This window comes from Lynx canadensis, chromosome A1 (assembly GCF_007474595.2).
Source record: "Lynx canadensis isolate LIC74 chromosome A1, mLynCan4.pri.v2, whole genome shotgun sequence".
In the NCBI taxonomy this organism is placed as follows: domain Eukaryota; kingdom Metazoa; phylum Chordata; class Mammalia; order Carnivora; family Felidae; genus Lynx; species Lynx canadensis.
Genome location: NC_044303.2, coordinates 91,011,229 through 91,035,369, shown reverse-complemented (window position 1 = coordinate 91,035,369; position 24,141 = coordinate 91,011,229). Strand labels below are relative to the sequence as shown.

At 52.9% G+C, this 24,141-nt stretch overlaps 1 protein-coding gene across 1 annotated transcript in view; it reads right to left on the bottom strand.

The window, feature by feature from the left end:
- The window catches only part of ADAMTS2 (ADAM metallopeptidase with thrombospondin type 1 motif 2), a 246,077-nt gene extending 222,881 nt beyond the window's left edge, over window positions 1-23,196 (bottom strand). Inside the window, exons 1-2 of the mRNA XM_030316217.1 lie at window positions 22,974-23,196; window positions 21,573-21,967 (exon numbers count right to left, since the gene is read on the bottom strand). Of these exons, the coding sequence (XP_030172077.1) occupies window positions 21,573-21,967; window positions 22,974-23,106 (528 nt within the window). The 5' untranslated portion in view covers window positions 23,107-23,196. The remainder of the gene's footprint in view (window positions 1-21,572; window positions 21,968-22,973) is intronic.
- Between the last annotated feature and the right edge of the window lie 945 nt (window positions 23,197-24,141).

Below are 24,141 nucleotides of genomic sequence, written 5' to 3'. Positions count from 1 at the left end.
CAGCTCTGCTAGTACAACCCCAGGTGAGCCCACAGAGCCCCCACCTTCCCTGCCCAGTCACAGCCTGGACTCATCCCTCACGCCCTCAGATAATTTTTAGGTTCAACTGCAACCAAGATAATCGGTCCCCTCCCACCCTGCAACAAGGGCTGTTTTCAACACGGACACAGCTAACTACTGTGATGGGAATGCATGGTCTTTGAGAGCTCTTGTCCCAGGCCCACAGGATGGAAGGGAGGGAAGATGAAGTGCACGGAATAATCTAGAAGTGCTGACTGGTCGTGACAGGTCTTGAATGCTGAGGTGTCTGGGTCTGTGCTTCACCCAGTGGGTGAAGGAGAGCCACTGGAAGCCCTCAGAGAGAGGACATGGCAGGGCAAACCCACACAGGGAAAACAGGAGGCAAGAGCATGGAAGAGGTGGACAGAGGTCCGGGACACAGAGAAGGCAGTGGGTGCCCACTGCTCCCCCAACAACAGTGGCCTCCTTTCTGGCACCTGTGTCTCTGGGCTTCACACCATAGACTCTATCCACCTAGAACCTGTGGTCATGTGACCAGGCCTGGCCAATGGAAGCCAGCTCCCTGCCCTCTGCCTGGGCCACAGGGATTCACCCAAAGCACATGACCTGAACCAGTGAGAACCAGCCTCAGGACACTCACTGGAAGCCCAGGGGAAAGGAAGGTCTTTCTGCTAGGCTGGCAGTTGGGGCCACGGTGAGCCTCCAGCCTCCCACTAAGGACAGCCTGCTGAGGACAGGCCAAGGAGCTGAAACAGGCCTGAGCATCCCCCTTTTGGCTTAGGCTGGTTTGCACTGGGCTTTCTATCACCTGCAGTGGCAGGAGCCTGGGCCTGGAGGTGGCCTTCCGTGAGGGACAAGACAGCAGGCACCAGATACACAGGTGTTCCTAAAAGTACAGGAGCAAGGCCCCAGCAGCCTCTTGGTCACAATCTCCAGATTCATGGCCAAAGAAGCAATTGGGAGACAAGGTCTCCGCCTCTGGCGATGTTGGGAGGAAGGCTCCAGAGCTCCTCCTTCCCTGGCCAGCGGCTGCAGACAGCTCTCCGCCCCCAAAGGCTGCTCCCCCATCCTGCAGCCTCCACTCACCATCGGGGCCTGCACTTCCCCTCCCCAGCCTGCCTGCCAACTACACTCGCTCCTCTCCTTCCAGGCTGGAAATCTTTTCCACATCCTGGCTAATTGTGTTCAGGTGGAGAGGATCTGGTGGAAGAAGCCACACGTGTGTGTGTGTGTGTGTGTGTGTGTGCACGTGTGCACGCGTGTGTGCCCACCCTCCAGCCCTGGCAGCTGCCCCAGGAGCACTGCACTGGCCTGAAAGGATGGGGGACCCTCAGCCTCTGTCCTGACGGGCTCTGGGTGATGTCAGAGGCTCTTGGCCTCGTCCAGTAAACATCTGTTCTCCTTATTCTGACCCAGGAATTCCATTTCAGAACAGTCACGGCCTCATCTGGCAACACGTCCCAGGCCAGTTATGGGACACAAGGACCCTGCCTCCCCACTCCTCACACCCAGCCTGAGCCCAGCCCACAGAGCACTCCAAACTGATTCTGCACTGCATTTCTTATGTCTCTAAGTACTTCCCCACTTTGGTTCCTTCTAGCAGCGCCATGAGGAAAATATTACCTCGTAGCAACGAAGGCTGTTGGCTGCTAAGTGCCGGCCGTGGGCCTTCCTTCATGTAATCCTCCTAGTAAGCCACCACAGTAGTTACTGCCATAAATTTTTACCTTTCACGGATGAGAAAGAGGAATCTTGGTGAGTGAGAGAAGGAGCCAGAAACACACTCGATGGAGCGGGACCGTGTCTGACTTCAGCGCACAGGGCCTTGTCAGAGATGATGATAAACTGAAATCAGGGGAAGGGGGAGAGAGGAGGGGATTGGGGAGAAATGACTGGCTCCAAAACCCCTGCAACATCCACCTCGACGTGAGAGAAGGTGTCTGTCGTGGACACAGGAACCATGCGGGAAATGAAAGCCAGCCAGTGAGAAGGGCGAAGGTGCCCACAGGGGATAGCAGCACCTATGGGACCCAAAGCTGTGGGCTCCCTCTGGAGGGCTCTGTCCTGCTTACCTCCAGCCCACGGAGTGCAGGTCTAGGCGCTCTCCCAGGTTCTCAAAAGAAACTGGAAATCTGGAGCTTTGGGAGAGATTTGTCAAACACTGGGAGGGCCAAACAAAACTCATCTGTGGGCAGACATGGCACGCAGCCCACCGGTTTGCAAACTCCGCCCTGCACCGATGAGAACACTGAAGTTCAGAAATATTTCACTGGTAAGGGGCAAGGCAGGGACTCACATGGGGCTTCGAAGTCCAAATGCATTTGAGGTTGCAGGTTGGATCAACCTGCCAGCCTTCCCCTGAAAGCGGCTTGCTGAACCACATCCCCGGCTGAAACCAAAGACAGTCTTTCAAAGGCAGCCATTTTCCTGGGACGCCTGGGTGGCTCAGTCGGTTAAGCCTCCGACTCTTGATTTCGGCTCAGGTCATGATCTCACAATTGTGGGTTCGAGCCCTGCACTGGGTTCTGTGCTGATATTGCAGAGCCTGCTTGGGATTCTCTCTCCTCTCTCTCTCTCTCTCTCTCTCAAAAAAATAAAGGAAAAAAAAAAGGCAGCCATTTTCCTGCCTGCCCTGCAAATAATCCTGCCCAGGTACACTGCTCCCGAGGTTGTAGGGGTTTCCTAATAGGCCACAGGGCCAAGAGAAGCTCCCTGACCTAACGGGGACTGTGGGAGGGAGTACCGGTCCCTGCTACTCCTCCCCCACAAACCACCACACATCCATGCCCTGTGCTCACTTGACACAACAGACCAGGAAAAGAAAAGCAGCCCTGCCATGGGTAAGTGAAGATACAAGGTCCACTTATGCCAAGACTTGCCCGCTTTAGATCTATTGCCTGCAGCATTCACAGAACGAGAGAGAAGTGGGACCTGGTTCTTGTCTCCCTTAGACGGCAGCGGGCCAGATGCTCTGAAAACATGGTTTGAGCTCCCATGCAAAATTAATGAAGTTCAATTTTATGCTCTAACCAACGTAATAAGACAAAAAAAATGAATAAATACTGAAAAACAAGACACAAAAATATGAATTGCAGGAGATAACTGTACACTTAGAAAATCCTTGCCCCCAAAAGAATCCACAAAAAAAAAAAAAAAAAGGAAAAAAATAATACGGAAGTTCATTAAAATGCCTAGATGCGAAATATAGAAATTTGCATATCTGGAATGCAAACATGGGAAACATCCAATCGAGAGATTTCTTTTATGATTTTTTTGTGATTATCCATGTTTTTTTGCATTCATGCCACTATGATAACAGGAGACTGTTTTTGCTGATGCGCAAGAGGAAGACAGAGTCACTAGAAGCAAATGAGAAGGAGCAGGTGGGGCCTGGGCAGGGCTTGGATTTGCCAGGTCAACTATGGTCCTCAAAGCGTTTAGCTGCAGTTTGTGCAAATGCATATATAATTTGTATGAACATGCTGATTTGAACATGCTGATTTTAGCTTCATTCGCTCTTTGTGAATGAAAGTGTCTCACCTCTGAGAATATCATTAATCTGGAATAAGGAGGTCCCAGGTATCCTGAGTGAATGGTCACCCACTGTATTCTAGGTTAAAAATTATCATCTACAGGGGTACCTGGGTGGCTCAGTTGGTTAAGCGTCCAACTTCGGCTCAGGTCATGGTCTCACGGTTCAGGGGTTCGAGCCCCACATTGGGCTCTGTGCTGACAGCTCAGAGCCTGGAGTCTGCTTCAGATTCTGTGTCTCCCTCTCTCTCTGCCCCTCTCCAACTCGCACTCTCTCACTCTCTCAAAATAAATACATAAAATAAAATAAACATTAAAAAAATTACTATCTATAATAACCTGCTAATAAAATATAATGGAAAAGATCCTATTCACAATGGTGATAAAATTTGAAAAGTCGTAGTAAGAAACCTACTGGGGATAGATTTTTAAAGACTTGAATCAATGTTCTTCTTATTTCCCTGAGAAAATTAAATACCTTGAAGATGCCATTCATTTGTTCAACAAAGATTCACTGAGGCCCTGCTGCAATGCTGGACACTATTTTAACCATGCGATATCATCCAAAATAAAGATCCTCTTAGGATATTGTTTAAGATCATAAGAAAACAAATCCAAAATCCATTTGGAAAATGGACAAAAATAGTGAAAACATTTTTTTTTAAGTCATGATGGTGATATCCGCCCTACCAGATATTAAAACGTATTGGTAAGCAACAAAGGGCCTCGTGTTGGTACAAAATAAAACAGAGGCCAGAAACAAGCAAGAGCGCCTCCCTGAACTTTGTAGATGAGGGAGTGCACATCCCAAAGTCACAAGGAAAGGGGTGGATTAGTAAATGAAGGTGCTGAGACACAGAACGGCAATTTAGAAAAAATAAGAACTTAACCCACACCTCATACAGTACAGGAAACACACATCCCTTGGATTAAAGGAGTTCAACATTTCAAAATCAAAATACAGGGGCACCTGGGTGGCTCAGTCAGTTGGACATCCGACTTTGGCTCAGGTCATGATCTCACGGTTCGTGGGTTCAAGCCCCAAGTCAGGGATTCAGGCTCAGAGCTTACAGAGCAGAGCCTGCTTGGGATTCTCTCCCTCTCCCTCTCTCTGCCCCTCCCCCCCAAAAAATAAATAAAATAAAATAAAATAAATACAACAGAGCACTTCTTTGAAAGGCTGATTATTTTCTACAACCTGAGTAAACAGAAGAAATTAATAGTAGAGGCCTGGCAGAGCTGACCAGGAGAAATGAAAGGTTGGCAAGGTAAAATAAGAAGGGAAACTCTCTGAATATGAATCTGCCCAAGCTCACAAAGGGTTAATGAACGCAGGAGAAAGGGAAATGAATGTAGTGATTCTGGTGGCCTTGCTGGTGGGGGCAGATGCCTGACACTGCTCCTCCACACAGCTCTGGCTGCCCTCCACCCTCCACTCCAGCCACTCCCAGACACTGAGCAGAGGTTGGCCTCCTGCACCCCCATGCCAGGTGCCCTTGTGCAGGACACCTCGTTTACAACCTTCCATGGCAGCCCTAGGTTGGAGCACAGCAGCCCGGTCTGACCAGCCTCCCCAGTAAGGACACAGTCAACAAGGACCTGCGGACCCCAACAGGAAAAACATCACCCGAAGGCCAGGCCACACTATCTGAGGTGGGGGCTACTCTGGCAGGACAGGGGCTTGGCCTTAACCTTGTTTGCTGGGAATTGCACCAAGAACTCAGCCGCCAAGGAGAGAAGGAGGAACCCCCCTCCTGCTGCAGTAATTAAGCCTGCTGTGTGGGCTGGGGGTGGGGTAATGTGTACCTCAGAGGACAGCAAAGGGTTTCCTCTGGAGTTTCAGCTGCAGCAGAAGGAGCCCAAGCTCGGGGCCATGTGTGCCCTGGGGTTGGTCACTGTCCCTCTCTGAGCCCTGCTTTCCCCCCAGTACAGCGGGATGCTATCCCGCTCCCAGAGTGTTCCTGTTGGCAGTGTCAGAGGCCATGTGTGAATAGGAACGGGCAGGCACAGCCAGAGTCTGAGTGTGTGGCCAGCCATGCAGAGCCCACCACACAGGAAGGGTCACCCAGGAGTCCTGGTTGATGGAGTAGGAAGGCTCACTCTGGGAAAGAAGAGGAGGACCGAGATGGCAGGAAGGGAGGAGGAAGAGAACAGAGTAAGGAGAAGGGAGGGAGAAGAAAGAAGAGGGTGAGGCAGGGCAGGGAGAGAAGAAAGAAAAACAAGAGAAAAAAAAGCTTTCGGCGGGGGGCTGGGGGGAAGGATGGAACCAGGACCCCCCGGCCCCACCCTCCAGTGCCCTCCCTGTGACAGTTATTGTGGCATTTGGGGACTGCTCAGGAAACACAGGCTTTCTCTCTCTCAACTAAGCTGAGCCCCGGCCTGGGACCTCTGCTCACTTTGTGTGCAGGTCTCAGACCAGCCACTCTAGGCTACAACACACCCAAACACCAGGGATGCCCAGACCTAAGCCCGGGGTTAGTGAGCTCACACCAGCGGCCAGCGGTCAGCCAGCAGAGCCAAGGGGGGAGCGTCACAAGGCCTAGGGTCTGGCTGGTGGCATTGAGGGGTACCATAGAAGACAGCACCCTGCCCCTACTCTGCCCACCAGGGCCTGCAGGATCAGTGCCCACGGCCAACTGCGTTCTACCCGCCCACTGTGTGGACAGCCAGCCTCAGGGACAGTCATGCCAGAGGGCTTCCCTCCATGTGCCCTGCTCTGAATTTCCAGGTGAAGGACCAGGTGGCACAGAGGGTCAGGAGCTGACACCTCAGAAGCAGCTTCTGTGCTCCCAAGCCACCTGAAGGCCTGGCTGTCCCTCTTGGACATCCTCTCCTTCCACCCCAATCCTCCCAACAAATTTGGATCCCAAGCTTTTTGGACTGGGGTCAACCAGCTTGTTCCCCTTCACTTCCTCAAAGACGCAAGCCCTCCAAGGTAGGTAGCATGCCAACTGGGGAAACTGAGGGTCACAGGCCAGCAAGTAGCGAGCCAGCCCTGAACCTAGTTCTGTTTGACCTCACAACTCCTGACCTTCCTCTAGGTCAGTGGGTGCCCACTGGCTGTGAATAAGATCCTCCCATGTTGCGAAATGCAGACCTCTAAGTCCTACCTATATCCAACAAATCAGAATCTCACAGGGCAGGGCCTCAGAACAGACACTGTTCAGAGCTGCCCATCTGTGGGCAGACAGACAGACAACACAAGGGAAAACAATTTTATTCTCTACACAACAGGCCATAGATTTCCTCTAAGGCAGCGGGGGGTGGGGGGGGGGTGGCGATGGTCTTTGAGAAAAGACTTTCTAGAGGCATGTGGGAATAAAAGTACCAGTGGGAGCCAGTGGGGGCCTCTGTGGGCAGGTACCAACAACTACCATCTTCTGTAAGACTCAGGAGGTCTGCCTGGGAAACAGTGAAGGTTGGGAGAGACACCACTGAGAGAAGGAGAACGTGGCCTGTTGAGGTGGCAATTCCCCCACTCATGGGCTTTCTGAGAACTGGTTCCAGTCCCGGAAGCCACCTGTGTGGCCAGCAGCCCTGAGTCCCAGGTCCTCAGAAAAGACAGCCCCCTGGGAATTGTATAACGCCTCTGGCTTGGGGTGGGGGTGGGGGTCGTGTGTGAGGTATTAGACACATTTTATCTAGATTTCAGCTCCTTTGCTGATAAAAATAGGACCTCAGAAAACTAGAATTCAGAGGATATTGCCTTCACACAAAATCCATCTTAGTCCACGAGCAAGCATTATATTTTATTAAGCAGAGAAATGCCAGGGGCGTTCCCATCAGAACCAGGCACAGACGCGGATGCACAAAGCCACTGCTGTTACTTAACGTTACTCTGAAGGTTCTAGATAGTGCAGACTGGAAATGAGGCTCCAAAATTATCATCGTTTACAGACAGTACAACTGTATACCTAGAAAACCCAAGGGGATCCACAAAGATATATTAGAATTAATGAGTTCAATCAAGCAGCTTGATAAAAGATAATTATATAAAAATCAATAACCTTCCTGTACACCAACGATAGATGGAAATGATTCAATAAATAGCAAAAAGGAAAAAAATCCTTGAAATGACCGTGATTTAAAACAATGGGTGACCCATATAAAAAATGTATAATACTTTACTGAGTAACATCAAAGCAGAATTAAATCGATTGAAAAATACACCATGTTCCTGGTAAATGCTGTAAATTATGTCAATTCCTCCTTTAATTGGTTTCTAGGTTTAATTTAATGTCAATCAAATTCGCAAGGGATGTTTTTAACCTGACAAAACAATTCTAAAATTCAATTGAAAGAATAAACAGATGTGACCAGCCAAGAAAATTTTGCAAAAGAGTAACAGCAAAACGGGAGGTATCCAGCCAGATGTCTCAAATCAGCACCGTCCAACAGAAATGTAATGAGAACTTCACATGGAGCCACGTTGAGGGAAAAAAAAAAGGTGAAATTAATTTCAGCAATATTTCTTACTTTATCCGGTATATCCAAAATATTAACATTTTAACCTATGATCAATACTTCTAGATAATCATGAAATATCTTATATATTTTTTTGTAGTAAGTCTTTGAATACTGAGTATTTTACACTTAGGCACTCACTTCACACACTCACTTCAGACCAGTCACATTTCAAACAGTCAAAAGCCTCACCCAGCTCATAGCTCAGCTGGCTCATAGCTACCGTGGTGGACAGTGTAGCTATAAAGTAGCTAATACTTCAGACATCACAGCTTAAAGGCTCTAATGATAAACACAGTTTAGTACAGGTTGAAGAACAGAGTGACAGAAAAACAGAATTCATCTGTGATATCGATCAACCCGACGTTTCGTTTGCAAGTGACGGGAGACGGTATGTGGCGTCATCCATTAAAAAAACATTGATGTGTGTTTTTTTATATACATTCATGTTCACCACGCTTGAGCCACTTTTCATTGTACCTACAGAAGCTCTGTTCCCAATCACACTGGCCACGCCTGAGACTTAGACAAATCTTGCATGGAACAGAAATTCACCTTATTTGCCATGGAGTCACAATCCCTGCTTTCAGAGGAGAAATATCCAGGTTCAAAGATGAATCCTTGAATATTCTGCTCACAGAGCTAGCAAGGGCTAGTCCCTCTGGCTGAATGGCCCTGTGTCAGCCGCTGCTCTGCTTCTCGGCCTGAGAGTTGCGTGCCAGCTCTCAGACAGTGCCCTGAAATCGTTTGTAACATAATAATAATAATACTAGCAACAACAACAATAAAAACCGCATGCCCAGGACTCCAGACGCACATTTTTCGCATTTACCACCTCTGAACTGGGGAGGAAATCAACGGATCTTCTCACCGCCAGCAGTCGGCAGCAACCATGCAGTGGCTGGTGTTGGCTGGCATGCACCCGCCTGCCCATGGTGTTTCACTCATATTGCTATTACTTCACTTGAATTGGGTGTAGGGGCAGCTCTTCTTGTGTGGAGATCCTTGCCACCCAAAATGTCCTCGAAAAACCACACCACAATGGCAAACATTTATAGCATGTGCAGAAGGTCACCGAGACAAGGAAGTGTGTAGCTTTGGCATCAGTGAGGAATGTCCCTGGAGGAATGACCGCAACCCCACACTTTACCAAGGAGAAGAAGACACCCCAAAATGAAGAAGGCAGTCACATGCTAAGTAAGCAAAGCGAGTGAGAAGGGAGAAATGGCCCACTCTTTGGAGCAACTAGGGGCAGGGTGGCTGGTGCCTATCTATGCCTCTTAGGACTGAAGTTAAGGCAGCACGGCGCAGTTTTATCAGGAGTGTCTGCTCTTACTTGGTGTGCCCTATGATTGATGGCACCTTCGATCTGATGAAATGCATAAATTTCCCAAGCCCTAGGCCTGGGCTAAGGGCTTGCTGTGCACCCACGCATCCTTCCAATGCCCAGCAAGGCGGGTGTGGATAGGTTCCCCTCCTTTGCAAGCCAAGGAAATGAGGTTTAGTGGCATTTTAGCCTTTGTCCTGGCTGCCCAGTTATGTGGGACAGAGATGACCGTGTGACACGGCAGCCTCTGGGCCACACCAAGTCCGTGCTTGCTTGAAACCTGCAGGGCAAGGTGGGGCAGCGCAGAGCCTGCCTAGGCTCCCTGCACTGTCTGGGCCTGGGTCCTGGATGCCAGGGTTTCCTCTGCCTCCAAGGAGAAGCTGTGCACCCCACTCCACAGGCCTAGAGTAGATGTGCAAGGTAATTGAAATTCATGGATGAGCCCGAGGAGCCAGCTCCAGGCTCTGTAATAACTTCTCCATATTAATGGCAGCACCGCAGACCCGGTGGACAGTTGACATTTAATATGAAACATAAGCAGCAGAGCAAGAGGCTCCTACCTGGGCCCTCCCATTCCAGAGCACCTGCCAGTGGGGGAAGGGGGATCCAAGGTGGTCCCAAGATTCAGAGGGCTGGGGTCTCCCCCTCCCCTCAGTACCTCTACTCCCTCTCAATCCCCTCCCCTTGAAGGAAACCCCTGCCAAGAAAACACACGACCATGATACACACTCACACTTGAATGCACATGCTCACTCAAATGGGGACATATATACACCTACACACAAACACAAACATGCACATTCACACCCACGCACACACTCACACTCATGCTCACTCCAATGCATACGCTCCCATGCATGGACACACACACACTTACATGCACATCCATTTTCACATCACACTCACACAGATATGCATGCACATGCACACACACTCACACCTTTCCACATACACACACACATTGCCATGCAGAGGCTCACAAACATGCACATATGTTCCCCCAGGCTGTCCAAGCAGAGGAGGGCAGTGAGGGTAATGAAGGATGTGTCTGCCTGCCAGTACAGACCCAAGGTCCCAGGAAGGACCCCACACGCATTTGCCCCTATGGATCTCAGAGACCAGAACGGGGAGGCCCAGACCACAGCTGAGGCCACTGCACAGTAAAGCCAGCCTCAGTGCTAGGTGGACACTCCAGGCCATGGGAGATGTCCCCGTGTCTCAGAGCAAATGAGCTCCTCAGTGAGTGCTCACCCTGGCTATGGCGCTCATGGTGCTCACAGCAGGCCTAGGTGAGGATCTGGCCTTCCCCACCTTCCAGCTGACCCTCAGCATCACTCTTCACTCACTAAGGGCTGGGGGCACAAGGGGACAGGCAGCCAAGGCTGGCCATGGGGCAGAAAGAGCCTGAAGCCTGCCAACACATAAATGGATGGCACCGTTACACTCCACAACCAGTGCCAGAAACACACATGGCCACAGAGTCAGGGCAGGGGGTGTCAAGGTGACAGAGGATGACTCAGAAAGAGCTGGCCTCCCAGAGCTCAGGCTTGGAGATCAGTGACCGACCAATCCACTATGTCCTTTACCCTAGAGGATTCCATGGAGAGAGGCGACACCACACTGGGAGAGCCCACAGATCCGAGTAACTCACCAGAGCCTCAGTTTCCTCATCTGTCAAAGGGGGACAGCAATGGCGAGCTCACAGGACGACCGCAGTGATAGGGTACATGTTCCAGGAAAGGTAGCCGGTATAGACACTGATCCGCTGCCTTTTCTTGAGGGACAGCGTGGGCAGCAGGGCCCTCAGCCGGCAGAAGAGTGACACAGGCGGGAAGCCGCTACCCCGCAGTCACGGGTGGTCGCAGCTCCCGGCGCTCTCCCGGCGCTGTTCGAAGCCGTGGCTGCGGCATATGACTCAGCCAGAGCCAATCAGCACATGGCATTCCTGGGTCACAGTGATTGGCTATAGAAAAGTCCCGTGACCTAATCCCAGCCAATCAGAGTGAAGCTCAAGACTGGCGGGAACCTCCAAAAACTAGACAGCTTCTCTTTCCCCAGCCTGTCCCTGGGGATGTGAGGGGTGTGGGGACAGCTGCAGCCACTGGTCCTCCAGGGGAAAGAGTTACACAGGGGAGGAAAACTGGGTGAGTGGGATTCAAGGGGCACCACTCCAACCCTGAACTACCTACTGAATCCCATGAGTCTTCAGATGCCCTTTTTCACGTGGTAAAATACACACAACATAAAATTTACCATCTCAACCATTCTTTGTGTAGTGCTTAGTGTGCTAGTAAATGCATTCTTAATGTTGTGTAACCATCACCACTATCCATCTCTATAATTCTTTTTTTCCTTGTAGAACTGAAACCGTAACTATTAATAATAACTCCTCTCCCCTCGTCCCCCCAGCCCCTGGCAACCAGCACTCTCCTGTCTATGATTTTGACTACTCTAGGTGCCTTTGGATGCCTTATTCTTTTTTTTTTTTTAATGTTTATTTATTTTTGAGAGAGACAGAGTGTGAGCAAGGGAGGGCAGAAAGAGAGGGAGGCACAGAATCCAAACCAGGCTCCAGACTCCCAGGTATCAGCACAGAGCCTGACACGGGGCTTGAACCCATGAACTGCAAGAGCATCACCTGCGCCAAAGTTGGACGCGAGATCGTGACCTGAGCTGAAGGCTGACGCTTAACCAACTGAGCTACCCAGGCGCCTCCGCCTTTGGATGCCTTATTCAATAAAGACAGATGAGTCTCATTCTGAGGGGCCACCACGAGGAAATGGGGTGGTGGGGTGGGGTCACAGGCTGCTGATCTGCCACCTTGAACACAAACTCCTGACAAGTAAGCCTCCATCATGGCAGCCACAGGTCAGTGCATGTTCCTACCCAGCCCAGGCAGGGAAGAGCCCCTAGGAAGCTCCTTCCCTTCCACCAAATCCTTCCCAGTGAGAAGTGGTGGGGAGGTCAGCCAGAAGGTTGTGGATGTCCTGGAAGGGTATGTGGGACAGCTGTGATGAAGTGAGGCTGGGTTCTCAGCAGGTTCCCCAGCCCCTGCTGGCAGGGAACCCTGGCCCATCTAATGATCCTGCTGCTAGCACATCTACCAGTGCTTCCACACCTGCCTCTGGAGGCCCTGTCAGAGGACCTGTCAGTCTTCACAGTGGACTTGTTTGCCCACATGGTATCAACAGATTCAGAAACATAGTTTCTCTGAAGTAACAATAGAGGATTCCGCAGCAAAGAGCCCACACTCACCAGAGGCAACAATCTCTCAAGGGAGGTGGGGCTTGGGTCCGCGGGGATCCCCGCCTCTCCATCCTCCAACTCTGTTCCCTCACGTGTGTCTGTCTGTTCCCCACCTGGCCCCTAAGACACCTGGAGTTGCCCTGGAAGGGTCCTAGAAATGGTTAACTCCAACCCCCACTTTCCATCTGGACCAACTGATGGCTCTCATGGTGGGAGGATTTGCCCGGGCTTGCAAGGTGGCTTGCCAGAGCCCAGCCTGATATCTCTTCACCCCCACCTAACACTTCCCCATACATGCCTGGGGTGGGTTTGGGGGGGGGGGACTTCCCTCCCCTACTTAGTTTAATTTAGACCAGTGGTTTTGAACTCAGGTTTCATGAACCCCAAAGTGGGGGCAAGAAACCTGTAATACCGCATGTGTATACAAGTGCTTTCCTGTGGGAAAGGAGGCAGAGCTGTCAGCCATTCTCAGTGGTCTGCCCCACTGAAGGTGGACATTCTGGGATTGGCAAGAGAGCAGATAAGGAGAGGCAGGCCAGCCCTGGGCATTGGGGGGGGGGGGGGGGGGGGGGAAGGGTACAGGGTCTCAAGGGCAAGTCCCCAGCCCTTTCCTACATAGGCTTCAGGAACTCTGATTTCACAGCTGGGCCCTACATAGCCCCGACATAGCCAGATACACATTACCTATGGTACAGGTTACTAAGAAGCACAGGGTGTAACATGGCATGCGAATGTCTAGGATGGCTTCCTGTATGAAATGCCACTTGGCTGAGACCTACAGACTGAGCCAAGTAAAGATGAAGGGATAAGAGTGGTCCAGGCACACAGCCTATGCAAAGGCCCTGAGCTGGGAGTGTCAGAGTTGGAGGAAATAAAAGATCAGTGTGACTGGGGCACAGGCATGAGGGGGACACAATGACAGACGAACCTGGAAGCCACTGGGCCAGGTCATAGGGGGCCTTGAATGCCAGGCCAGTGGGTTTGGATGTTTTTCTAGGGTTTTTTTTTTTTTAAGGGCAATAAAAATCATTGAAAGATCTTGAACAAAGGAGTGACATGATTTAATATGTGGTTTATAAAATCAGTCTGGCTGCTGTGTGAAGCAAGAGTTGCTGGGGAGAGACCATTCAGCAGCAGCTGAGGAACACAGGCACAAAAGACGGGGCTTAGAGTCAGGCATGGTGGAGAGGTGGGCACTGGAATGAAGTCCAGAGATGTCTAAGATGGTGGCTGGCTGGATATGGGGTCATGCACAGGGAGGAGAGGGGTGATCCTGGGATTCCCACCCAAGAAAGGGTGGGTCTGGAAGAGAATTCCATTTCAGAAGCATGGGGTCAACCAGAGAAGGAGCCCTGGAGGCAGCTGCGCAGGCAAGTCTGGAGCCCAGGAAGAGACCTGGGCTGGACTCTGGGACCTGGAGTCCGGGTGGAATGTGTGGTGGCAACTGTTTTCATCTGCCTGGCACATTCACCCTCCTCTTGCTTTTACATAAAACGCCAACCCACTCCAGAGTTTGGGGATCTGACCCTCACTTTCAATCCCAAAGGTGAGCAAGAGACTCAGGCCAGGCCTACATCATAGCGATCAGTTTAAAAATGGGCCCTATCACAGAAAACATGAATAGACACTTCTCTAAAGAAGACATCCAGATGGCCAACAGGCACATGAAAAGATGCTCAACGTCGCTCCTCATCAGGGAAATACAAATCAAAACCACACTCAGATACCACCTCACGCCAGTCAGAGTGGCCAAAATGAACAAATCAGGAAACTATAGATGCTGGAGAGGATGTGGAGAAATGGGAACCCTCTTGCACTGTTGGTGGGAATGCAAACTGGTGCAGCCGCTCTGGAAAGCAGTGTGGAGGTTCCTCAAAAAATTAAAAATAGACCTACCCTATGACCCAGCAGTAGCACTGCTAGGAATTTACCCAAGGGATACAAGAGTACTGATGCATAGGGGCACTTGTACCCCAATGTTTATAGCAGCACTCTCAACAATAGCCAAATTGTGGAAAGAGCCTAAATGTCCATCAACTGATGAATGGATAAAGAAATTGTGGTTTATATACACAATGAAGTACTACGTGGCAATGAGAAAGAAAGAAATATGGCCCTTTGTGGCAACGTGGATGGAACTGGAGAGTGTGATGCTAAGTGAAATAAGCCATACAGAGAAAGACAGATACCATATGGTTTCACTCTTAGGTGGATCCTGAGAAACTTAACAGAAACCCATGGGTGAGGGGAAGGGAAAAAAACAAACAAACAAAGAGGTTAGAGTGGGAAAGAGCCAAAGCATAAGAGACTCTTAAGAACTGAGAACAAACTGAGGGTTGATGGGGGGTGGGAGGGAGGGGAGGGTAGGTGATGGGTATTGAGGAGGGCACCTTTTGGGATGAGCACTGGGTGTTGTATGGAAACCAATCTGACAATAAATTTCATATATTAAAAAAAATAAAAAATAAAAATAAAAATGGGCCCTATCAGAGCCCTCTCCAGGATGCTAGCAGGAACCACCCAGAAAGAACTGCTCTCCATTTCTGATTGCCACCGTGGAAGAAGACAAATTAAGCAGAAGTTGCCGGTGGCCCCCACATGGGGAAGGCCATGTTGAGATAAACACAAAGAGTGACAGAACTGAAAGGCAGAGAGCATGTGCTGAAACAAGCCCTGAGCCCCTGGATCCAGCCATGCCTGAATTCCTCAGGACCCCATAGATAATTGGGCCCATGACTTCCCTTGTTTATTTCATTCATTGTAAGTCAGTTTTCTGTCATGTAAACTGAATGAATCTTAAAACAACAAGGAGCCAAGAAGCCATGGAGGATGCTGAGACTACTCTGGGACAGCTGTGTAGATTGCCAAGAGCAGGGGCCAAACAGGTGCCTCTGCTGTTCTGACCTGAGGAACCCCAAGACCCAGGGAACTTGGAATGTCCCACAGCCCCTCTGTGGTGTTCCTGAGATCTTCTCACTGCCCTCCCCCAGCAGGCAGTGCCAAGGTAGGGTGGGAGGGAGGAAGACCTTACAAGGGACAGCTGCAAGTCCTAGGCACCCTCACCCCAGCCCCACAGCCCGAGCCTGCCACACCTGCCTGCCCAACTCTAGCATCTGAGCCAGCTGGAATGAAACTCATCTTGGTCCCTTGAGCCAGCAAATGACTTTTCTCTGTAGACCTTGGTGACACTTAAAAAGACTGGACAGGGGCGCCTGGGTGGCTCAGTCGGTGAAGCGTCCCACTTCCACTCAGGTCGCGATCTCACAGTTCGTGGGTTCGAGTCCCACATCGGGCTCTGCGCTGACAGCATGGAACCCACTTCAAACCCTCCATCCCCCTCTCTCTGCCCCACCCCCATGCTCACACACACATGTGTGCATTCTCTCCCTCTCTCCCTCTCTCAAAAATAAATAAATGTAAAAAAAAAAAAAAAAAAAAGACTGGACAGAGTTGGCTCCTGGCCAGGCTGCCATCCTGGCCAGGAGCCCCAGCCCACCAGGCAGAAGTCCTTGGGCCTCTCTCAACCTTGGCCATATGATGAGGGCTCTGCCTAGCAGAATCATGGGGGCTCATACTGAGCTCCCACATTAGGATATACACTGCCCCCCTGGTCAGACCTCAGAATGGGACCAGACCTCAGAGACCAGACCCTTCCCACTGCCTAGCCCATGAAGACTTCCACCCACTGGCCCTGTCAGACCCTATCTGGCCAGAGAGGTCCCCAGAGCGGCACTGAGGTGGGAGGCAGAGGTGGTGAGGGGTGCTTTGGTCCTACTGGAGTCCCCGCTGCCATCACCCAGCTGTGAAGACTGAGGCAACCTGCCAGGGGCTGCAGGCTGGAGCGGGTGAGCAGTGTGTCAGCCACCAGGACTGCTCCCTGCTCCCACAAACAACAGGCAACGCCCCTGACTGAGAAGGTCTCCAAGAGTCAAAACAGGAAAGGTAAGGACTGTTTTCAAGAAATGCATTTCTTCCTTTTTATTCTTTTTTTTTTTTTTTGGCATGCAAAAAAAAAGGCAATAAAATGTAGTTGGCGTGGTCTTCGAATCAGAAGCAAGGTTTCAGCATTTGGAGGTTCAGTTCATTCATTTGTAGAATGGGGATATCAGGCATAGACCACAGGATAGTGCGAGGATTGAACAGGGTGATATCAGGTGCTCAGCAGGGAGCCTGGCACATAGTAGAGGCACAAAAAACTAAGAGTTACTATTATTTTTATGCCAACAGCCTTCTCGTTGTTGTTGCTGTATTTTTGAGGAGGGGAGCGGGGCAGAGGGAGAGAGAGAGAGAAAAAAAATCTTAAGCAGGCTCCACTCTCAGCACAGAACCTGACAGGGGACTCGATCTCACAACCTTGAGATCATGACCTGGGCCAAAATAAAGAGTCGGACGTTTAACTGACTGAGACACCAGGTGCCCCTTATTGGGTTTTTGATGAGCATATAAGAATGATGTGAAATTAGCATACCTATCACGTGGCCCGAGAGGTACTAGAAAACTATAGCAACGCGACATGCAAGAATCCTTCATTAAGCGTAATTTTCTTATGCATTGTGAAAAGACAAACTTTACCCTTTCCCTGTGCATATCATGAACAATTTCTGTCTAGTGGCTGTAAAAAAAAAAAAAAAAAAAAAAAAAAAAAAAAAAAAAAAAAAAGACAACCTGGAAACTCTACATTTCCCAGCCTCTCTGGAAATAAAGTGCCCGGCATGCCTTACAAAGCATGTCTTCATGTGGCATCTCTTGAGTCTGCACCTCTACCTGACTCCAGAAAGATCTACATCTTGGCAGGCCCAGAATCCCAATCTCATGGTAACTGAGGAAACAGCACCTCTTCCGGTCTCCATTTCTGGGGTTCTCACAAGAGCATTAGACCCCAGGCTAGCCAGAGTCATACCCAGGACTCAGCCAGAAATAATCAGAAAAAGATGTCAGTCAGGCACTGCTGGGCCCCTGGAAAGACGGGGGCACCACAGAAGAACTGCACCTGACAACAAAGCTAACACATAGAAGACAGAGACAGGAGACAAGTGCACCTGGATTCAGCCATGCCTGAAGATTTACCATTCTGTGAGCTAATAACTTCCCTTTTTTTGTTTGTTTAAACTAATTTAACTTAAGCTGTCACTTGTAACTGAAAAGATCCTGACAAATATGGTGAATTAAGAATCCCCTCGATTAGGAGACTCCTGTCCACAGAAAACAAAGCTACTGCCACTGTGCCTTCCTTTAAAGCAGAGAAACAAACTCAGGGCCAGGCAAGTAGATGAGCAACTGTGTGTCCCTGGCCAGGAGCAGGACATTAGGCCTGAAAGGGCTTGTGGCTCTTGGGAAAGGCATGTCCCATCTAAATGTAAGCTCTAAGACCACAGCTGCCTGCTGGGACCCTGCTCTGTGGTTCTCTTCACGTCTTCCAGGAAGACTAGTTCCAAATGTTCTGCAAAGAAGGGGTTCCACGGTCCCATCTGCGTAGAACATGATGGATTACACAGAGCACAAGACATTTCCTTTTTTTTTTTTTTAAGTAGGCTCCACGCCCAGCATGGAGTCCAACGCAGGGTTTGAAATCACAACCCTGAGATCAAGACCTGACCTGAGATCAAGACCCGGACACTTAACCGACAGAGCCACCCAGGAGTCCTGAGACGACTTCTTCATTACAGAACTTCTCAGAGATCCCGATGGACTCCCTGAATCTCACAAGCTAAATGCAAGGTAGGTACAGCACTGCCCACACCAGTTTGCCAGCTGAACCCCATTTGCTAGAGGCAACGTGTGGTACAATCTGCAGAACTCTCTTGCAGAAAGGGGGCTATTGAGCCTGGCTTCTCAAAGGGCGAGCCGAGGCCCAGGAGCATTAGCCTCGGAGCTTATGAGAAATGCAGAACTTCAGTCCCCACCGCAGATGTGATGAACCTGCATTTTAACCAGGTCCCTGGGGATTTGCACACACACCACAGCCTGACATACCTGCTTCGTGTGTTGTGTTATCTATGAAGGAAGAGCAAAAGCTGAGGAGAAAGGTGGCCTGTGTGGCACGGGGGTTAAGGGCCTGGGTTTCTGGGTGAGTGAGATGCATTTATCCATATAAGGCCCATTGGGAGGGGATGCACAGGTATTGCCTATCTCAGTGTCTTGGGAGCGCTGTGGCAAAAGTAGCTGGAGGGAACCAGGCCAGAATCCTACCTATGTGGTCTTGAGCAAGTGGCTCATCCTCCTAGAGCCTCCCTGCCTATCTGCAAACCAGGGATGAGGATCCCTCCCCTGCAGGACAGCTGTGGAGACCACGGCTTTGCATGATGTATAAAGCCCCAGGTCTATCACTGATGCAGAGAGGCTTCAAAGGTTAAGGAATTAATTGTTATAAAATGAGAAGAGGCACACATGCCAAAACAAAAGGAAGGAGGGAAGGAAAGAAGGAAGGGAGGGAGGGAGGGAGGGAGGGAGGGAGGGAGGGAGGAAGGAAGGAGAAGGAAGGAAGGAAGGAAGGAAGGAAGGAAGGAAGGAAGGAAGGAAGGAAGGAAAGGAAGGAAGGAAGGAAGGAAGGAAGGAAGGAAGGAAGGAAGGAAGGGGAAAAGAAAAGAAAAATAGTAAAAAACTAATATTGATGACCTACCGTCTCTAGGCTGAAGGAAGGAAGGAAGGAAAGAAGGAAGGGAGGGAGGGAGGGAGGGAAGGAAGGAAGGAAGGAAGGAAGGAAGGAAGGAAGGAAGGAAAAGGAAGGAAGGAAGGAAGGAAGGAAGGAAGGAAGGAAGGAAGGAAGGAAAGGAAGGAAGGAAGGAAGGAAGGAAGGAAGGAAGGAAGGAAGGAAAAGGAAGGAAGGAAGGAAGGAAGGAAGGAAGGAAGGGGAAAAGAAAAGAAAAAAGAAAAATAGTAAAAAACTAATATTGATGCCCTACCATCTCTAGGCCGAAGGAAGGAAGGAAGGAAAGAAGGAAGGAAGGGAGGGAGGGAGGGAGGGAAGGAAGGAAGGAAGGAAAGAAGGAAGGAAGGAAGGAAGGAAGGAAGGAAGGAAGAATAGAAGAAGAAAAAAAAGAAAAAGAAATTTAAAGAACTAAAATTGATGCCCCACTGTCTCAAGGCCATTTTTCACTGACAGTATTCAAGGCCCCTGAGGCAAGGCCCAGCCAGTCTTCCAAGTCCAACTCTTTCCTGCTCCATCTTGTACGTGTGCAGGCGTGTGTCCAGTACATGTGACATCTCACTCACCATGTCTGTCCTGACCCGGCCAACGCATACCTGGTACCTCTGCACGTCTTCTTCCCTCTTCTGAGATTGCCAACATGCACCTTTGCCTATTGGCAACTCTTTCTTCAAATAGCCCCCAGGAGATCACTGTCAAAGGCAGGGACGGGGTACTGCTCAGCCCCTCAACCCAGGTGGGCACCGGGCGAGGAACACCTCTGACTGGCACAGTGGACAAACACACTAGGAGGTTCTGGCTAAACAAATGAATCACCAAATGACAGACAAATGAGTGATATAGTGACACAGACTCCCTGAAGTGCTGTCCTTCAGGAATTAATCAGTACACAGGAGCTGGCCCACCTACAGACTGCATCCATGTCAACTCCCCCAACCCCTGGAGTCCCCAGCACCGATTTCCTTTGATTTAGGAAATTCACCTGCAGCACGAAATGAGACACACCTACGAGGCCCGGGACGTCCTCGGACATACAAAGGGCCGCACCAGGATAACCCAATTCCTCCAAGGACATTTATAGTTGTTTGCAATATGCCTGGGTTCTAATGAAATCCAGCCAAAGGCAGTGATTTTCCGAAGCAACAAGTGACATTTCCTGTGTCTCCATAAAAAGAACACCAGCGGTTGTGGGGCACTGGTGTCATTGCTGGCTCTGCAGGCAGGCAGGACGAGCCTGAGGACAGGGGGACTTGGGGGCCAGCAGCGCTGGGAGGGCGGCCACTCGCTCAGAACGGGAGTGTCCTGAGCAGCACTTACAGCAGAAGCCACGGTGGGCGGCTTCAGATGTCTGGCCAGCACCGCCAGCCTGACCACCGCACACCCAATCCAAAATAGAAAACTGCAGTGGCTTCTGCCCGTGCCAGGCCCCGGGGCGGCCGGACAGAGCACCGCCAATGTCAGCCTCCTCCCTGAGCATCGATCCAGGCTTCCTCTGAGGACCCCTGATGCCAAGCCATGGTCCCTCTGGGGCCCCTGAAAACAGGAAAACTTCCCAGGGCTCCAGTCGCACTGGGTGGCCCAAAAAGTCCCAGGAGGGGACTGGGCCTCTCTCCTGTCCTTCAGAGGCTACCTGTGGGCACCAGAGCCTGTATTTCCAAATGCTCCCCTTGGCTCAAAATAGAGAGAGAAAACCGACTTTTCAAATTACCAGCTGGAGTTCAACAGGAAACCACAGCATAAAAATCAGTGGCTCCCGGTCAGCCAGGGGGCAGAGGAATAACCGGGCATTTCAGCACCACTCCCCGCTCCCTGGGTAGCACAGAAGCAAGCAGACTGACCGCCAACCCACGTGCCCCCTTGCACACATACCCCACATTCTCAAATGCACGGGGACGCACACTCAACAGATACCCTGACACCCAAACGAGCAGAAACCTACAGATACTCTCACACACAAGACACATATTCACGCAGGTGCACAGGTACCCAGACGCGAGTGCACACCAACATTCCAAGACACATGTGCAGATTCACACACTCCCAGAGATGTACACACACTTGGCTACGATAGGAAGACCTGGGGCCCAGCACGCATAAGGGACACCACACTCTTCTGCTTGATCAGAGCTTTAGAGACCCTGACCCACTGCCTAAATCACCCGCTCTCCAGCCGGTCAAAATAACTTGCTTTCCTGCCAACCACTTCAGTCAGTGCCCCGTGGTCCCTGCACACAGGGGTACAGAGGAGGTCCTCAGTGCAGGCCTTGGACTCACAGGTAACCAGCCTCCAATTCCCAGGGCCTTGGACAGAAAGGAGCGAGAGAAGTGAGTACTCACGAGCCCGTCGCAGTTGCTGAGCGCCACGGACGAGGCTTCAGCCAGGCCCGCCACGTCTCCGACATAGAGGCACGTCCCGAGCAGGGGCTCCACGCGGGTGGCGCCCGACTCGCTTTGCCACTCCACCGTGGCCCCGGGCGCCACGAGGCGGGCATTGGGCCGCAGCCGCAGGTGCAGGTCTCGGCCGAAGACTGTGACATTGTAGAAGAGGCGGCCGCCGGGGTCCTCCTCGTTGCCTCCAGGTAAGCCCGGGGTCTGGTCAGGGGCGGCCCTGCGGGCGCGTACCCCAGCCTGGGCAGACGCCGCCGACACCACGTGGGACACCAAGCGGCCCTGGGCGTCAGTGCGCACCGGCACCGCCAGGATGCGCTCCGCTCCGTGCCCCAGGGGCCCTCCTGCAACGGGAAGGGGCGTCAGACCCGCCAGAGCCTCGCCGCGAAACCCCGCATCCCTCCACCACCCCGCCGCCGCCACCACTGCGAACAGGGAAGGGCATTCTGCCAAACAACCCCCAGAAACTAACCTTCACCTCCCCGGCCTTCTTCCAACTGGGAAGGGGCGTTAACAGGGACATCACTCCGGAGCCCCGCCGCCCCCAGGCCGTCCCCCTCTGGGACCCTGCCAGCCAAGAGCTCTGCCCCCTGCCCGGTTCCGGGTTGGGGCTCCGCGAGCTCCTCACAGTTCCCCTGGGGATGGCCCCGTCAGGCTGTTCCCGGTCCCTTGAACCTACCGTCCTTGGCAGGACATGGGGCTGCTCCGAAGCCGTTGCCGGTTGGCCCCCTACCCGTGCGCCTCTACCCCTCCGCGGTCCCCGCCGCCCGGGCGCCCTCACCGCTTGCCTCCGGAGCGGCGAGGACTCGGCTCCCCCCGGCACGCGCGGCCTGTCCTCCGTGTCCAGCTCTTGGTTGGACCAACGCTGGCCCCCCGCCCCGCGCGCCCGAGGGCAGAGAGGGGTGGAGCAGGGTCCCTCGGATCTTCAGGGATTCCCTCCAGGGAGCCCCATCAGTTCTCAGGGCCCAAGGCGGCGAGCTCAGCACCCGGCTCCTCCCGAGCGTCCCCGGACGCGAGCCCCGGCGCAGCCTCGCCCTGGCTCCCCAGGACCCGCTGGGGCTAGCGCTGCGCTCTCTGCCGCGGGGCTTTCCCGGTCCTCCATCTCCACGCTCCGCGTCTCGGGAGCCGCGAACGCTCCGAGGCTCCCCCCGGCCCGAGGCGCTCCGGTGCGCCGCGGGGCGCCCCCTGCGCGACCAACCCGGCCCCGAAGTTGGCCAACTTGGCCCCGGGAAGGGTGCGCAGAGTTTGCCCAAGTCGGGCTGGACGACGCCTGGGGAGGGGGCGGCGGGGCACGCGGGGCGGGGCCCGGCCGACCGGGGTCGTGGAGCTCGGGGGCCCGGCCGCACCTACCTGGGGGGTCGGCGGCGGCGGCGGCGAGCCGGGCGTCCGCGGGCGGCGGCGGCAGCAGGAGCGGCGGCAGCAGCAGCAGCAGCAGCAGCGCGGGGCAGAGCAGGCGGTGAGCGGCTCCCGCCGGCGGATCCATGGCAGCCGGACCGCAGCCGGGGCCCCGCACTCGCTGCCGGCGCGAAAGTTCCCCGCGCGCCGCCCAGCCCACATCTGGGGGCAGCTGGAGCCGCCCGCAGCTGCAGCACCGCAGGGCGCGGGGCGGAGGAGGCGAGGCGCGGAGGGGAGGGCGGGGGAGCGCGGAGGGGAGGCGGGGAGAGGGAAGGAGCGAGCGAGCGAGGGAGGCGGGAGGGAGGAGAAGGCGAGCGAGGGGGAGGGCGGGGACGGCGGGCGCCTCAGCCTGCGGTGACCCGGCGCTTCTTGGCGCGGCCGCCGCCGCCGCCGCCGCCACCGCCGCCGCCGCCCGCTCCCCTCCTCGCGCCGCCGCCGCGGCGGTTCCCGGCTCGTAGCGAAGCAGAGACGCCCCGAGGCGGCGGCAGAGAAGCGCGGCTGGCCGGGCGGGGGGGGGGGGGGGGGGAGCCCCGCCACCGGCCACCATCGGACGCGCCCCGCGCCCTCGCGGCGCACAACCTCGGAGGAGCGGCGCCCAACCTTGGAGGAGCGGCTCCCGCCCGAGCATCTCCACCCAGAGTCCTTGGGGCGCCCGGGTCCCGCCCGTCAGCCTTGGGGCTCAAAGGGCCGCCTCACACTCTCTGGGAGCCCTGGGGCAGGACCGGGCGTAGGAATGGGACGGGGTTGGGGAGGCTTGAGATGGAAACACCAGAGGCTGGAAGATGCTTTCAATAGGAGGGTGCGTGCACTGCAGGGGCTATCCCAAATATAAACTTTTACCCTTACGGAGAGATGCAAGGTTTCTTAGTCCCCAACTCCTCTCTGCCTGAAGTTCCTGTCCCTCTCTGCCTAGTCAACCCTCTGTTGCAACCTCTGAATACAGCCTTCTCCACCCTAGCCTGTGCCTGCCTCCCAGAGCTCAGTCAGGTTGCTGCCCTCATTTGCTCCGCCTCCACCAGCCTCCTGGCCTTTGGCCTTTGCACTCCCAGGCCTGCCTAAAATAGCCTCTCTACACTCTACCCACCTTTTCCAACTCAGCACCCGAGGCATCCCTCTCCATTCT